At 36.6% G+C, this 16,552-nt stretch overlaps 2 protein-coding genes and 1 long non-coding RNA gene across 8 annotated transcripts; 1 reads left to right on the forward strand and 2 right to left on the reverse strand.

Annotated features, from left to right (window-relative positions):
- The first annotated feature begins 683 nt into the window (after window positions 1-683).
- LOC113742585 (uncharacterized) lies at window positions 684-1,847 on the forward strand. The gene is made up of 2 exons (XR_003460858.2): window positions 684-1,395; window positions 1,579-1,847. It is a non-coding gene; the product is annotated as an uncharacterized lncRNA (long non-coding RNA).
- Window positions 1,848-2,341: 494 nt separating this feature from the next.
- Window positions 2,342-6,346, reverse strand: LOC140003799 (D-glycerate 3-kinase, chloroplastic-like). Its single transcript, XM_072047148.1, has 12 exons — window positions 6,031-6,346; window positions 4,513-4,898; window positions 4,234-4,313; window positions 4,076-4,127; window positions 3,938-3,979; window positions 3,760-3,838; window positions 3,641-3,672; window positions 3,488-3,556; window positions 3,169-3,243; window positions 2,933-3,049; window positions 2,777-2,827; window positions 2,342-2,658 (listed from the first exon to the last, which is right to left on the reverse strand). The coding sequence occupies exons 1-12, from the start codon at window positions 6,275-6,277 to the stop codon at window positions 2,515-2,517; spliced, it is 1,374 nt and encodes a 457-aa protein (XP_071903249.1). The 5' UTR covers window positions 6,278-6,346; the 3' UTR covers window positions 2,342-2,514.
- Window positions 6,347-6,916: 570 nt separating this feature from the next.
- LOC140005906 (cyclin-A2-4-like) lies at window positions 6,917-13,469 on the reverse strand. 6 transcript variants are annotated; one of them, XM_072047145.1, is made up of 12 exons: window positions 13,388-13,469; window positions 11,745-12,092; window positions 11,086-11,368; window positions 10,164-10,297; window positions 9,509-9,601; window positions 9,036-9,169; window positions 8,514-8,589; window positions 8,147-8,223; window positions 8,019-8,052; window positions 7,724-7,873; window positions 7,505-7,639; window positions 6,917-7,332 (listed from the first exon to the last, which is right to left on the reverse strand). In XM_072047145.1, exons 2-12 carry the CDS (start codon window positions 12,027-12,029, stop codon window positions 7,273-7,275), a joined length of 1,461 nt encoding a protein of 486 aa, XP_071903246.1. In that variant the 5' UTR covers window positions 12,030-12,092; window positions 13,388-13,469; the 3' UTR covers window positions 6,917-7,272. The 6 variants fall into 6 exon arrangements, with proteins under 6 accessions (XP_071903246.1, XP_071903247.1, XP_071903245.1 ...); XM_072047146.1 differs by lacking the exon at window positions 13,388-13,469 and adding an exon at window positions 12,694-12,735; XM_072047144.1 differs by lacking the exon at window positions 13,388-13,469 and adding an exon at window positions 12,365-12,559.
- Window positions 13,470-16,552: the final 3,083 nt, after the last annotated feature.

Genomic DNA, 16,552 nt, shown 5'->3' on the forward strand with positions numbered 1-16,552 from the left:
AGTGCGTCCCGTTTAGCTACTTACCTGAGCATCATTATGTAGTTTCTATTCCTCTTTCTTTCCATTTTGTATCGATGAAGTGCTTAATTTTACTCCGTGAAGGAAATCGCCATGGGAGGAGAGGAAGCAAAGAAGTGAGGGGCCATTCTTGTTGGTTTGTTTCATGAACTCTGTTTTTTTTTTTTTTTTTTTCGCAACGATAGATGTCCTATAACCTAATCTAGTCTAGTTTAATGGGAACCTAATCTAGTCTAGTTTAATGGGAAGGGAAGGGGGTTCGATGTGAGTACAAACTCCATCGATGAAGGTCAATTAAGACCGCCATAAATTGTGGCAAATTTATGGGAGGCAGGAATTGAACCCCTGACCTCCAGCATCACCTTTAATGGTGATGACCACCGGACCAAATGACCAGTGGCGTTTCATGAACTCTGTTGAGCGATAGATTTCGGAGCATCACCGTAGGTAGAATAATATCAATATGATGATATCCGCCGTAATGAAAATGACAGCCCCGGCCGAAAGGACAAATGCTATTAGATGATTAGACTGGTCTTAGATGATTGATTTCTCTCAATTCAGGAAACCTCATAAACGTGCAAAACACTTTCTCTTAATTAGCTTGACAAGTTTTCATATACTATATTTAAACAACACACAAATAAATTAAATTAAAGGTGAGATAGGAGACACACGGCACGCTTGTGTGATAGAACAAAGACATATGTATGATAGGCTTATCCACGACTACAATCTAAAGGACTTATTTGTGCTGTGGAATAATAGAAACTCATCAGAACACGAAACTGAGGCAGGCGGATGTGATTGTGAAGACTAAAGAGAGGAATATGCCAAAATGCCAGAGCATCCATCCCTAAGCGCCAATATGCCAAGTCCACGTCTTTTATTTTAGATCTTATTTGATAACTCAGTTAAATTTAATGAATTCAGATCCTGTTTTATGATAAAAAATTGAACATCTGAATTAATTAAGTGACACTAAATTTTTCTAGACAAAACTTACTCCCAAAATTAAGTGAGAAGTTATTCACTTATCACTGAATCTGATATGCACTCAAATATATTAGATTTAAAACTTAATAATTTAATAATTTAATGAATTCAGACTTCATATTTCAGATTTCAGTTTTATCAAACGCACCCACACGTTACAAATTTAATAAAGAGCACAGGCTTGGCTTATGACTTTTAACTAGAATTTGATAGTAATAATAGCTTCACTCTGAAGCAGTCTAGCTAAAAGCTGCTGTGTATAAGAAAGCAAAAGCAGTAGTAGAACTAGTTGAAGATGGATGCCCCGCCGCTCTCTCAAGAGATGTCTTACTACGATCATGTTAAGCAGCGACATACGGATAAAGGCTGCCTCTATGCTTGGTCTGTATATCTAATTAATTTCTTCCTTTTGTATTACTGTATTTATTTATTTTTTACTGAGATCGATGGATATGGATGTTATCTCTTTTCTTCAGTTCCGAAAACCTAATCAAATCCTTACCTTACCCAGAAAATACTACTACATATATTGCATGTAATTCTTTGCAAACCTTTGATGTGCAGTTTGTTCGCGGCGTGTTGCTGTTTCTGTTGCTACGAGACATGCGAGTGCTGTTTGGATATCATCTGCTGCAAGTGTTTCTAACGTCTTCTTGGTCTACTGATTCAATTCTCTTTTAATTTGTGCCCGTGAAGCAAACTATGTCGTCCTGTTGTTTTAGTTTTTTGAGCTCCTTCAGCTTCTTGGTGTGGTTCAAAATTGAGACTTTAACCGGTCTCAGGTGTTAAAAAGATTGTCAGACTCGTATAAACTGTTCTCCCTTCGTAATTAATTCCTTCTTCGTACTTTGGCTGAATGATTCTGCATTTACAAAAATAATTTTATACCTCTGCCTAGTACCAAGTCGCTAGAACCGAAACAGACCAAACACTCTCTTACAGTTTAAGTGACATCCAATCCATTGTAGTAAAGCAACGTTCAAGCTTTACACCTTGTGTGACGTTTCATAATAAAAGCTCACGTTGATGAATATTTTCGTTTTCTAGGTGGCAACTTGCTGTCGTGATTAATCTCTAATACTCATGGTTTCACGACTGAAAATTCTGGCCCGGTCAGCTTGTCCAGAGTGAGGATCATATAATTCACTTTTACACGCACAGCTTTTTCCCATTCTTTGCCTAATTCCTTGTTTGCCCCCTCCAAGTCTCACTTCTTTGAAGCCATTGAAAGTCTACCTTCAAATTTACATCTATTCTCGGCCATATTAGCCTTTTGCACTCTGCTAAAACAAAGGGGAAGGAGAAAAAAAAAAAAAGAAATCAACGGTTTCACCTAATAATACCTACCATATGACCTTTAAATTGTACAAAAAGTTGGATAAAAAAATGGTGAAGACAATAGTACAATGATAAGGCTGATCCAAAAAACCATGTCTAAGCAAATGCACGGGAAAAATCAAGTCCCCCTGCACCGAAGCCTATTGAGCTGCTAATCTTTACCTAGCAACCAAGGATGGGGTTTCTTCCTTCGTCAATCTCAATGACAAGGACATGCTTTGGATCAGAACCCTTGGGTCCTTCGGCGTAAAGGGTAGGGAGATAAGCCTTGTATGCAGGCAAGTACCGTGAAACAAAATCCATAACCTGTGATGAATTGAATAAGAAAAACATTTCAATATTCAAAAGCAGATTCCAATATACCAATTGAATTATCAATTTTGGTATTCATCAAGCAACAGATATATGTGCTTATTAACCACACCTCTTCATCGGACATGCCTGGGTTTCCATCCGCCCTCATAGCAATCTCTGCCTGAAAATAATCCCACATGACTTAGTTAGAAACTTGGATGGTTTTTGCAAGGAAAAGTTTTCTTCCTGTCCCAGGAGAAAGGCTAATGGGTAACTAATGATTAACCTGCAACCGCCACTGGTAGACATAATTTGGGTCTTGAATCTTGATAATTATCCATGAGTTTACAAACCTGTCCCATACATCATAATATGCTTCCAGATTCTTATTCACTGTCTCAAGCTGCAAAGTCAAGTTCATATCTGACCATTATGGTTTTGATCAAACTTGTTACTCAGTGGGAGGATGAGTAAACACGGTCGGCTAACATGTTCCACTAGATCAATATCGAGTACTCTTACCTGAGGATCAACAGCTTTGACGGTTTCAGCAGGGACAGGTTTAAAACCAAGCATCCAACCCTCAAACAGGACAGCCTAACAGATTGGAAAAAAGAAAAATTACAACTCAATGTATATCTGCCATGTTCATAAATGAAGCATTATTCAGATGAGAAAAAAAAAAAACCCATAAGAGTGTATAGTTTACTCATAAAGGCGGTCTAGCAAGGGCTCAAGTCAGATCCCACAAAGAGTGGAAGGACCAGCTACTTTCTAAGAAACCAGAACCAAAATTCAATATCAAGTTGCTATATTATAATGCTCAACTGAAGCCTCTTACAGTTAGTGGCCCCTCAACTTCTGGCCATGTCGAAGGATCAGCTCGGTCACCTCTACCATTGTGTGCAGACTGAAAGGTCAAGAGACGGGTTGGCAAATCTAAACTCCAGATGTACGACTGAGATAAAAAATTTTGAAAGTTACACCAGCTTACTTTATCATACCGAGGAAGTTTCATTTTCAACCCTGAAAAGTTCAATGTATGATTAAACTAAATTCTCCAACTATAGGATCAATCAGCAAGCCAAGGAAAATGATGCTGGATGTTCTTACCTTCTTTAGTCAATTTGGATAGAGCTGTCAGTGTCTCAACTGACAATGAAAGATCATGGCTTCCAGCATTTCCGCGAAACTGATTTCAACAATATAGGTCTTAGAAAATTCCTTCCATCTCTGCCGCTCTCATTTGAAACAAAAAGACAGAGAATGTTGAGTACTTAAATTGCCTTACCTCTAAAAGCGCATTCCCTGAATTGCTTTCACGCAGTTTTGCCTAAAAATAAATCAGTATTTCTCTATGGAATGAAAACATGAAGCAGAAATGCAAGAAAATAGGGAAATGAAATTCCAGATCCCGACAGACATTTACCTGACTTTCTGCAGTTAAATAGAAGTCGTCAATGGATAAGGTTGCAGTCTTCCTGTTATTCAACATATTATAGAAGTTATCAGTCTTTCTTTTCCCATGTACACAAAGAACAACTTAGATGGCTCAAATTCAATAGAAATCACCATTTTGCAATCTACCTCCCAGTGATCCGAAAAAGATAATCCAGTGCAAAGACAAGTGTTGTTTTTCCACAACCTTGTGGTGCACTAAAACCAATCTGCATTAGAAGATAATGACAGATTTATTAGGTTGAATAGCTTAATGGACATAAACTCCACAAGACGGTGACACGTGCGTCTCACTTGAACTTGACCATCTTGGGTTTTCCTTCTTTTTTCTACTTCTAACAATCGCTAGCGTTTGAACCCAGTGAGAAAAAAAAAGGACTAAAGGAACATTAGAAAATAACTATGTACCACCAAAGGAGGGATATCTTCTCCTTCATTAAAAGTTGACATATGCTGAGAAATTTCGTCTTCACACCACAAGAACACTGGAACATAGTAGTGGTAGATTCGAATTTTTTGAGGTTCTGTCATATACAACTCATCGAGTTGAAACAATCTACACAATTTTGAGCCATACAGTAACCACTTATCAATAGACTCTGCCACCTTCTCTGTGGTTAGACCGAACTTGTCTAGAAGTGGTCCTGAGCATATGAAATCAAATAGATCCTTCACAGCTGAAACTTCAGCAGGGGCTGTAGGAAAGCGGGAATGTATTGGGCCTTGCCTGTGACCATTGTGAACAAAATTATCACCACAGGCAGAATTGTCTTGTATCCAAGAACTTTTACTGCCTGCATCAATAATACTAGTCAACGAATAAACTTTACAACCAAATCTCATTTATGAATAGTTGGAATGAGAGGATGATTTCAAGTTTTTACTTCTTTCATTTAAATTGCTCATACTGAAAAGCTACAGAGTAGGCCAAAAAGCATGATAAATGCAAATGAAATTGCTAAGCACAAAAATTTTTGTCATTTTCATTTTCAATTGAGTATAAATGATGATATGAGTAGAGAAATAACTGCAGCTCTTTGCCAGCCACTTTTACACAATACTACCACGTAAAATGAGATTGGATACTCTAGAGATTTCTAGAGAATCACAAAGTTACAGGATTAGAAGAGAGCAACGAGTCATTGAGGCAGCCTAAATCCTTTGGTTCACCTTAGAGTGGCCACCAACATCACATGTTACTGGTATCATGTTCACGGAAATAGGCAACGCCAGATTCTTCTAAGTAGCTGCTTCACACTTGTAGTCTGTTGTGGACTGAATGGTGGGAGCAACTGATTTGCATTATTGGGATATGCATTCTAATAGGGGAGAAAACCTAAGCCTACGACTAACTCTTGAGAAAATCATAAACCTCTGCATAGTTCTTGAGAGTTTCCACTTTCCAACAGATTATTATTCCTCGCACATTACGTTTGTATGGGGACGAATAATGATTTAATGATGTACTGTAGTTCGAAACTCCCTTGTAGGTGTAGTAATTTAAGAATTTAAAAGCGAAAAGTATAACTGTACTTAAAAATCAGTTCAGCCTTTAAGAAAAAGATGAACTTAAACTTGGTATTAGCCACACATAATCATCCCTCAACCCTTCTTTGATCTGTACGTTAAAAATCTTAATTCATGATTGTACAAAAAAATAACGGGATTTCAAATTGAACTTTACTGGAAAACTTACCAAAATTTAATAAATAAATAAAAATCTCATTCAGCAGCAAATAAATACTCCAGAAACGTAATGTAAAGCTAAAAACAAAAATCAAAGGAAATACACCAAAAAAAAAAAAAACTGTAGCATTTCAGTGTAAATTCAATTAAAAAAGTCAAGATTTGCTGAATAACAAAACATCCCAGAAAAACAAATTAAAAATAATTATAATTGGCCTAGGAATTCTTCATAAAATTTACCTGATGAAATTGAGGATTCAGGCAACATTTGGGAAGGTAAAGGAGAGAACTTTGCTCTGACTTTGGTCAGTGCTCTTCTTGGGACGGCAGCCCATTTGGATTTGATAGCTATCCGATTAGTACTATTATTATGATAACAATCAGTATGAATTATATCGGAATTGAAATTGGAATGAGATGGTGAGGTGGAGGGCGGTGTCAGCTGCCCTGGATTTGTGGGTTGCCATAGTATATTCACCGCCGCCATTGCCGGGCTTATCCCTCAGTGCTCTTTCTCACTCCAAGGGTGGCAATGCGGGTACGGGAATATGAGACGGTTAATAAAACGTTGGTTTTCTCCGAAAGAACATGTGAAAGTACTAAAGTACCCTGCTATAAATGGATAATAATTCTCTTTTCCCCTCTCTTTTCTGAGCCATCAGTTTGTAGGTAATAATAATATATTGCAAAGCCGACTCGCTCTTTTTCCTAGTAGAAGACGCAAATTAGTTTTTAAGAATTGTAGCCAGGGGCTCTTCCAGCTGCAACTGAGAATTAACCTGAATTAATCAATTTATACAGCCCTCTCATTCTTTCCTCCAAATAAAAAGATTTCTCCAGCGGACAAACATATAAGCTTTGACATTGGATAGCACGGTACTGATGTCCTCCTTCAGCTCAATATTAACCATCCAAGTTGTTCCTCACATTCTTATATGCTTCGTCCAATAGCAATTGGCAACAAGATCAAGGCTTTAAATTCAGAACTTTATTACTTTTCTCTGTCCTATCATGTAAACATGATGCCATTCTTGTGAACCATTTTCATCTTCTCTCCTGAAGTTGAATACGTACAAAGCATCCCTCTTTTTTTCTGTTTACTCAAAAGCATCCACATAAAACAATGTGAGCGAAACTTCGCAAGTAATATTTGCATCCGGTTACCTACAACTTACAGCCAAAGATCAGTATTTTACAGCATTTGAAGGCATCGAAGTTGTTTAATCCAAGAAATATTCCAAGTTCAAGAGACAGGTTTGGAAGGACCAAAACCTTCAGAGAAGTTCAAAGTATTGTCAATGCTGGTAATGAAGAAAGAGGCTGCACAACAAATGTGCATGGCGACCAAAACAAAAGATAACTATAGACACCAAGACTGATAGAAGGAGTAGGAGGTCAAGCAGAATTGTTTCTAGCCAATGGCAATCTGCAGGTATAGAATCAGTCTTCAACTGTCCTCCATCCATCAGGACATCGGCCATTTCATGTTTGGAACACAGTGTCACAAAGTTTTGGGGAGCGCAGAGCCGCAACACATTTAAACTGTTGTCAAAGAGCAATTTACATTAGTACTATGACACACATTATACAAGGGATGAAGCAGCATAGGATTCACTGCACTTCCTGTCATACAGCATCAGATAATCACCTCAAGTTAATATGAAATACAGATAAACTCAAGTATGATTCCATGCCTATCTTCACTATATCTGACCTTATCTTGCTGGTACTTTGTGCGTATAGCATTTGAAGGACAAGAATGACTGTCTAACTGAAGACATTGTAAAGCAAGAACTGTTGTTTTCAGATCTGAAGCCTTGTACTTGGTATAGTATTCCATTGTTGGATTCTGCCATTGAAGGACGAGTTAGTGGTAATCCCCTGCGGAAAACTGAACCAAATAGATCAACTCATGAAAGCTAAGGGTACAAACCCATGGGTGGCCTGATTGTTTAAGTGTCCATCTGGCAAGGAATATTGCTGATGCAGCAATTACAGAAGGAAGGAACTTCAGGAAACCATAATGGACCAATGTCAACTCTGCAAGGTACTTGGCTAAGAACTCCAACACGAGACTCGAGCACTGTAGATATATTAACATTTAGCACACGACTTTAGCCTTTCCACCAAAATATACTGGATTGGTGAGTCTTTCAGGCAACAATAAATGACCCAAGATCTAAAAGCATCCACTGTAGTAAAGCATTACTAAATGCTGACTGTACTACCTCATAAGATGAATGTGCTGCACGTAGGAATCTCCTGTTAAAATAACACACAAGGAAGGACTAAATGTGAGAAATCAGAGTGTCAAGCACACTAAATTAACCAAGATTTGTGATCAAGCAAAACCTACCTAAGAAAAGTTTTAGCAGTAGGAGCTGACAGTTGAAACCCCAAATTGTTCAAAACTTCACTCTCTAGTTCCAGGACCTGCAGGTTTACTTCCATCAGAATCAGATGCTTCACTCATATAAATCTTAAGAATGACTTTTGCTAATTAATTAGTGAGATCCTACCAATAACAAAGAAAATTTTAAATAAAATCTCCCATTATCAGTGAGCGGGTTGAGCAAAACAAAGCCTTATAGAATCTGAAACACCGCGTCTTCTCGACTTTTCACTTCACAAAATGACTCTTTTATTGGTTTTTCCATTTTCAGTTTGCTTGAGTGTCCATTCTCAAAGTGAAAAGGAAAACATGTGATGTGTGAAATGTGTACCTCAGTTTTGGTGTAAGTGTTGTCCGTGATGAAACACAACTCCTCCACACGTGGTGCACAAATTTCTTCATATTTCCTTCAAGAATGCGAATTGATATTCAGATTAATGTATTGTATGAAGGAAAAATGCATGGTATCTTAGAGAGATGTTATTCAAACTACTGGTACAGGAGAAATTGATCTTATCTTGATTCTGGCCAAGAATATTTATGAAAGATAAATCAAAATTCAGTTTGTCTATGTAACTGCACAGTGGGAAGAAGCTAGAGAGCTGCTAGTGTCAAAGTTCTGAAATGTAAGAAACCCTCTCACAAAAAAATTGCAACATTAGTTTTCATGAAGGGCACATAATTTCGTCAATATGGTTTCTACTGATTATGTTTTGTCAATACCAGAACTAAAAGGAAATTTTGTAGAACTTTTAAACATTATAAGTGTTTATGCAAAAAATTTTCAACAACAAAAATTAGAGATAATACTATCAAGAAAGCAGTAATAGAACATGGTAGGATATATGCTTACGAGGCAATTAGCATACAAGTAATGCCAAGAAGTTGAAGTCTTTGCCTTGCTATGTACTTTTGAGAGAGGAACATATCGACCAGATATACTGTCAGATAAAGTGTGTCTGGCACCAGCTTATAATGATCACACGCCTACATAGATTTTGCCAATTGGTTATGTTGTACTTTGGCAATAACTTTTCAAGGAAAAGAAAATTTTAACCAACAGCATTAAAATTTGGAAGAAGAAAGTTTATAAGCTGATGCTTCCAGAAAAAATGACATGATTGATGCTAGCAACACAAACTATTGCTAGCCCTGAATCAACAGAAGCACACTGGAAGTATCATTCTTTTTGTGAAGTGTATGAATAACTAGGACAGACATTGAAGTTGGAATCCTGAATACACTCAATTGGATTTTCTAAGTGCCATATAAACACATAGCTCTCTTGAAGCACATTATCTCAGGATGGGAAAAAAATTTTCTCACCTCGACAAGCCAGTCTACTAAAATTCCCCGCATTGTCTGACTGATATCTTGCTGAATTCCTTCCATATAAAGAGAATCTGGTCTTCTGATGATCTGGAGAAATAAAGGGTTATAACATGTTTCAGCTGCAAATGTTCTACCCATGGTTTAGAGATATGGAGATCTTTTTCCATTACTATTACATCATAGAATAGTTATGCAACAAAAAACTACAGATGGAAAACTTTCCATGAAAACACTGACATGCAAACTTCTCAAGTGTACCAGTAAAATTATGGTATTGCTGCAACCTCTGGTGGAAAAGCACTAATACAGTGGTATCTCCTAACTTTGTTGCAAAATCTCAAAGTATTTCCTTCATGAGAAAGAAAATTGTAATAGAACTCAATCTGGCTCTTCTAAATAAATGAAACTGGGTTGAATGGAAAACTTACTTTTGACAGCATATATTAGAAGCATTCACGAGTGACTTCTGATCAAGTTAACATCAATTTTAATCATAAAAGAGACAATCTAACTTCTCATTCTTACGGGGGATTATGGTCTATCTAGCTCATCCCACAAGCTGTAGGAGGTAGGACAAGGTATTCTATACCATTAGTTATATGTATGTATGTGTTTGACATGAACATAAATATATTTTGTATGAACCTACCTCTGCAACATGTAAGTTCCTATATATCTCAGAAGCGTATAGGCTGCATAACTGGGGATCCCCGTGATCAGCATCAATATCAGTAAAGTCTGGTGTTGTAGATGCTGCTGACATCTCATTTTCAAGAATGGTTTCTGCAGTAGTAAAAGAAATTTCAGATTTCGTGTTGCCAGAGCTTCAAAAGGAAAGAAAAGGCAAAGCCTTGACATACATGGTATGCAGGTTAAAATAATGTGTTCAAATTCCTTAATATCAGCAGTCAATATAAGAAACAAAAACATCCTATCCAGTTGAATGTGTTTGTACAATATCTGCCAGATAAACCAAGAAACCTCTAGTAGAACAATAAATTAACAAGCATAGCCTCTGCAATATGATTGGTTTCACTTAGACAAACAAAATTAGGGATACATATGACTGACTGCTATAACTTCACAATGAATCTAAAGTTAAAGAAAGCCTTCAAAGATCCACCTATTCTGGTATATTAAAATGGGTGAGATTGGACATGAATGATGTATCTCCCTGTAGTAGAAATGACAAAATGTGCTGCTCCAGAAGTCCATCAAAACTGTTAGAAAAGGAGAGAAAAATATGACTAAGAACTATATGACCTTTGTGCATTTGTTCACCATACCCGTCCTGAAACAAGAAATCTCAGATTGATGAGAAACTGAACTGTGCGCCATTTTATTGTCTAGGAAAGTAACAGATAAATGTCTTTCAATATCTACACAAGAAGGAAATATTATGTTGGCACAAGCATCTAGCATACTTTCAATTTCTTGAAGCTTTTGTACATAAAACATATTCACATGCTTAATTGACCTATATAAATGCGTATCAAGTCCAGCTCACTAGTACTCATTAGCGTAGCTGGTTAAGTTTGTTATGATTTGGCTGACAAAGAGGAAGAACCAACCTTTCTTTGAAATGCTTTCGCGTCGCAAGAGATTGCCACATTCTTGCTTTATGAGCTGACAATCTTTGCCACAATTTTTCCTGATAAATTCATTTGAGCTGCATAATGAGTGCTTATCCAACTTCAGTGAACAGGCAACTTTGCCAGATTGAAGTGATGTACGCTCAATTTCTTGGCTGATACTTGTTGCTGAATCAACCACAGCCTGTTGCGCTTCTACTGCCACAGGAGCAACCAATTTGGACTCCATTATTGAGCTTTTTCTACCTTCTTTTCTGTTCCTCTAATGATTAGAAGAATGAAAACAAAAGTAAAAGTGATTATTGAAGAAAGAAGAAACAAAAGCTCCATAGTTTTATAAGTAAAAGACACACTAATAAGCATGCTAAGTGGAGTTGTCAAGCTATGATGTGAACTGGTATCAAATACACTAAGAGAAAACTAGTAGTGGCAGGCTTGTTCTGATCTTGTGACTCTTTTGAGTAACCACACTTTCAGCTTAAACATTGTTTCGGATTCAACTTGCCTTTCTGCGACTCAAGTATTAGGATATTGAAGACATATACAATCTGAAAGTGACATATACGGATGATATTTCTACATTTAAATACTTCTACAGGATACAAACTACAAAACAAGCTGAAGGATAGGGTACAGACAGGAATTTTAGTTGCATTAAGGCACTTCCTTCGTGAATTCTTGCAGAAAACATTAGTGACATCCTCAAGAACAGCCCTCCTCTTTGGCTGATTACAAGGATTAGGAGGAGCATCGTTGTTCCTCCCATTCAAGGCCGGTCTTTTCAAGTTCAACTTCTCATCTTGCAGCTTTGACAGTTCCTTGGAATGCATATCTCCTGATTGACGATAAGCAGCTGCTCGAGCTCTTGTGATTCGGCCTGTTGGCTCTCCAACTGCAGATTTTACCAGATTTTCCTTCATCATCTTGAGAAGACTCAGAAATACTGTAAGGCAAGTCCTTCTAACTTGAAGGTCAATTCATCAGACCTGAAAGTTTTCAAGTGACAGAACATAAAATTGATGACAATCTGAACAACTGAGATCAAACTGCAAATACAATGGTAAGAACAGTTAGCACCATGATAAGAAGGCAACGAACAGAATAAAGAATCCCCCAAATACTGGATTTCAATTACTATAACCATAATCCTTGTGTTTAGGTTAATTTCTTCCCCATCCCGCAAAAAGGATACAAGAAAACACAAGGGAACAGAGTTATGTAAGAAACCCTTAGTACATGTTTACTATTAAGATTATACAATTCCATAATCTGATGCAGAGTAATGCTAGACCAGTCATCATCAGCCCAGCGTGCTATCTGATCGTTCAAAATTGTACAAACTGTGTGCAATCTTGGTAATCTGAGCAAGTCAATTTTTTCAGCAAGTGGCTTTCTAGCTGTTATAAGACTAAAAAAGAAGAGTATCTAGATTCCATTTATGCAATCTATTGATGAGTTTGTCTTCTTCCTTGTATTTTACACTGCTGGTTCATAAACTAGGAATAAAAGGAAAACAATAAAATCTTCTAGAAAGACCAAAAAACATGTTTAGTTGTTGAAGATATATTTGGTCATAGCCCATGGTACCTCAATCAGCATGACCTGATAGGCTTAATTTCGAGCAATAAAGGATCTTAGGATTGAAGTTAAAGTATAAATTTCAAGAAGCGAGATATTATATGCCTGCATCAGTAAATAGAACCTAAATCACCATATTGAAGACTAAAAATAAAATGTCAAGATCAGTACATCATACAGGGAGAATAACACAAACCAAAAAGCCTCAATCTTCCATAACTAATAATCGCTATCCCATTTGTGTTTTCTTTAATGATATTAAAAAAAAAAAAAGTGTTCTTTCATGCTCTACATTGCTTGCAAGAACAAGAAGCACAAATCTTGATGGAAAAGAAACTCAAGGCAAACCAAAAAGGAGCAATGTCATACAACTTCTTTTCTTTTCTTCTGAATATTTGAAATTGGTCTAAAAACTTTGAACCCATCTAGATAAGTTTTTTTTTCCTTCCCCTCTCTCATTCAAGATAAATCCAAAATGCACCAAAAAGTCTTGATGAGATGGGGTTTCCCAGCAACCAAACAAGAGCAATGTGGACTAAAAGCCAAGTCTTTTTTAGCAAATAAATGTCTTAAAACTGTAAAAATTTGGCATTGGACAAATGATTACAGACTCGTGAATCCCAGAAAAAAGCATAGCCAATCAAGAAAATTCCAGAAACCACATGCATTAGCATAATCAAGTATTGTTGATTAGAGTCAGAACCTTAGACACCCTGCTTTCCGAGCTCAAAAACCCTCCAAGAAAATCTTGCATAAAAGGGGAGAAGGAAATGTAAAGAGTGTTGGGTAAAGTAAGAATCTTTATATAGTCCCATGAGCGGGACAATGTGGAGTTCAAACTCTACTTAAAAGAAAAAAGAAAAACGTAGTCTGAATTTACAGTGAGGCCATTTGACTAAAGCCTATGGGAATGGGAGTATTAAGATTGGACTCTTTTGACTCGGACAAAGTTAGTTAGTGTCATTTAAGATTTTTAAGCGTTTTAATTGGGTGCAATTAACGTAAAGCTGCAACTTATCCGAGCTGGCAAATTTTTAATTTTTACAATCTGCCCCTGAGTTTCGTCTTCAATTACAAAAGTTGTTTAGGCGCTGTCAGTTGGTGTTTCATCCTTTAAAGGGGGCTTTTGGGAAACGAAATCCCTCATGTTAAAATTTGTTGGTGGATTGGAACGGTGGGCGATTGATTCTGAAAGCAGTGATATGCTGCATTTATAGTCTTTGTTTGTGACCTGTGAACCTGATGAATCTGGGCTGTTAGTCAGTATGACTTTAAAATGTTAATCGAACTAGAAATTTTGCGGAATGCAGCAAGAGGGTAATTACTTGACTCCGGTGAAAAAGATCTGCTACTATTGCAAAACAGGCTCACCAAAACAGGTTAGATTGCTCCCAACTTTCTTGAATTGTTACATTTGTGGAACTTGTCCGAAATTGGTCTCATGCATCTTCATTTGCTATATAAAGTCCTAAAAGTTTCATGTTGGTGCTCTGCAACTTGACAATAACAAATTTGATAATTACATGTTCAGAAGGTGACCTTATACCTTTGAACAGTCAATTGGTCGCTAATTGAGTTCTGTCTGGTTGTTTTTGTCATAAATTCGTAAAATTTTAATGTAATTATGATGTTTAGTCGTACTTAATTCCAAGTTTACAAATTCGTGTTTACACTAAGGTTGTATCAGTTTATACTTTATACATGTGTGATAAGGAGGGATGGGATTGATTGGGTGGCATGAGGAAATGAAACGTGAGTAAGAGATTTCGAATTTGAAACATTTTACCTATGTGACTTAAAAAAGAAAAAAGTTTATATGAACGTCATAATAATTATATCCGGCCGGATAGAATTCGACAACACTTCAACTTAAGAGCCCTAGATTTGATGTTTTATATATACAAGTTGTAGGTAATGACAAGAGACACATAAGATGTTGTTAATCAAGAGACATAATAACTTGGAAACCGAATTTGAAAATTTTACATCGTTTCTTCCTTTCAAATGATCACTGTGTTCAAAGTAACAAATTATTAATTTTAACTTCAATAATTAGTTGTATATATTTGTCATTAAAAGATATCTTTTCGGTGGCATGAATTTACTAAATGATGAGATTGAAATCTCATGAACAATATTAGTTGATCCATCTGCATAATTTTGTTGTTAGTACGATTTATCATCGACATCTTGGATCCTCTATTACCTGACAACTAATTAAATTGCATGTATGCTTGCAAGTTTAACTCTATATAGCTACAAGCCTGCAATTGTAGCGTTACTCCTAATCCAAAACCTGAAATATTAGAATCTCTAGATCGTTGATATGTCAATGTAATCCAAGAATGGGAATATGTCCTCTAATATTTGGTTCCATGTTCGACTTTTTTTTTTTTAAAAGAAAAAAGAAGGAAAATTAATCATGTTAGTTAGAGTAGATGACCAGCACTAGGTCTGGAGAGGCAAGGCTTTTCTTGCTAATACAAAACATTACTCGAATCAACTGTGCAGGAAATTATGCCTGCTAGCTGACTCACTCCTGGAAATGTTAAGATGAAACAAATCCAACCAAGTTCCAAGAACATTGGAGCTGGAAAAAGATGGTCGTTATTTTTTATTTTTTGGGTTCCATTTGTGCTTTCAAATAATCCTCAAAACTCAACCAAAACGAGAGGAAAAAAAAACTTTGATCACATAAGCAGACCGCACTGGCTGGCTTAATCCGTAAGAGTTATCAGCATCTTTTTAAATTCTCAAATGCATTTCAGGTGGGTCGTCCAAATCAGATAAATCCAGAATGGTTCAACAAATTTTGGCTTCAAGGACCAGCAACAGAAACTACCAAACAAATCACTGGACCAACTTCGGAAAAGACAATCCAAAATGTAGCAGCCACAAAAACGTGGAAAATAAGACAACCTCCATATACCACAAAAAACCCTTCACTGCAAGCATGAATTTATTCGCACCTTAAAGTTAGCTCGGATGGTTTCGAGATAGCCTAATTAGGTTTTGAGATCACTTGTTCAAGTAATCTCTCTATTACTTGTGTATCCTTAGGGGCTGAATGCACAAGCGCAGGAAAATTATTCCAGCAAAAAATTAGAATAGTCCCTGTGTTGACAACCAAAAAAAAAAGCATGAATTTATTTTAATATAGTTATTTTAATATAGTAGGTCTTTTTTCCAAGGGTCAAATGTAACGTCTTGGAAAAAAGTAATTGGCCAATCAACCTCCACATGTTTTCACGGAAGGCATACAGGGCCCTTCATTTGGTTCTTGATAATGCTTTAGTACAGTGTACTTTAATTTGCCTCTAGATGATTCTTTTTTTCTTTCTTCTTCTTCTTCTTCTTCTTTTTTGAATTATTGCCATCAGTGCTTAAAGTTTTGGAAATAACCTACAAATCACTAGAGAGAAAAATCCAAAGGGAAAAAGGAGGAGGAGTGTATGAGCATCTATAGCTGCCAGATTTTGTTTTTATTTTCTCTGCCGACTTATCAGTCATCCGTAGGCTGGAACGCAACAATGCCAGTCCAAAGTCAAATCCCAATTACTTATACTTAATCCGTTCAGGAAAATCAAGAATTATATTCATATATATCCCGTCCTCAGTATCCACCTCATTCCGTCCTGTCCCACCACCCAAACTGAGTTAGGAAAAATTATACGATGTTCGTTTGACAGTTCATGTTGCAAGATTCTCTAAATTCCTACATAGAGAACGAAATTTCTCAGAAGTATCAAAAGTATTAAACATCTATAAAAATAGCTCAATAATATGCGTAGAAACTGTGTTACATTAACCCATGAAGACTTTAAACTTTTCAAATTATTGGCAACTCAATAATATGCGAAGCCTGTTA

Source organism: Coffea arabica, chromosome 4e, assembly GCF_036785885.1.
Source record: "Coffea arabica cultivar ET-39 chromosome 4e, Coffea Arabica ET-39 HiFi, whole genome shotgun sequence".
Taxonomy (NCBI): Eukaryota; Viridiplantae; Streptophyta; class Magnoliopsida; order Gentianales; family Rubiaceae; genus Coffea; species Coffea arabica.

Bases quoted from the DNA above. Each gene is read 5' to 3' on its own strand.
- LOC140005906 (XM_072047145.1), bottom strand. From the start codon at position 12,029: ATGATGAAGGAAAATCTGGTAAAATCTGCAGTTGGAGAGCCAACAGGC. The intron at 10,298-11,085 runs GTTGGTTCTTCC...TTACTACTGCAG, and splicing joins CGAAAGCATTTCAAAGAAAG to AAACCATTCTTGAAAATGAG. The intron at 8,224-8,513 runs GTACACATTTCA...GTAAACCTGCAG, and splicing joins ACACTTACACCAAAACTGAG to GTCCTGGAACTAGAGAGTGA.
- LOC140003799 (XM_072047148.1), bottom strand. From the start codon at position 6,277: ATGGCGGCGGTGAATATACTATGGCAACCCACAAATCCAGGGCAGCTG. The intron at 4,128-4,233 runs GTAGATTGCAAA...GTTGAATAACAG, and splicing joins CTTTTTCGGATCACTGGGAG to GAAGACTGCAACCTTATCCA. The intron at 3,050-3,168 runs GTAAGAGTACTC...TTGACTTTGCAG, and splicing joins TCAAAGCTGTTGATCCTCAG to CTTGAGACAGTGAATAAGAA.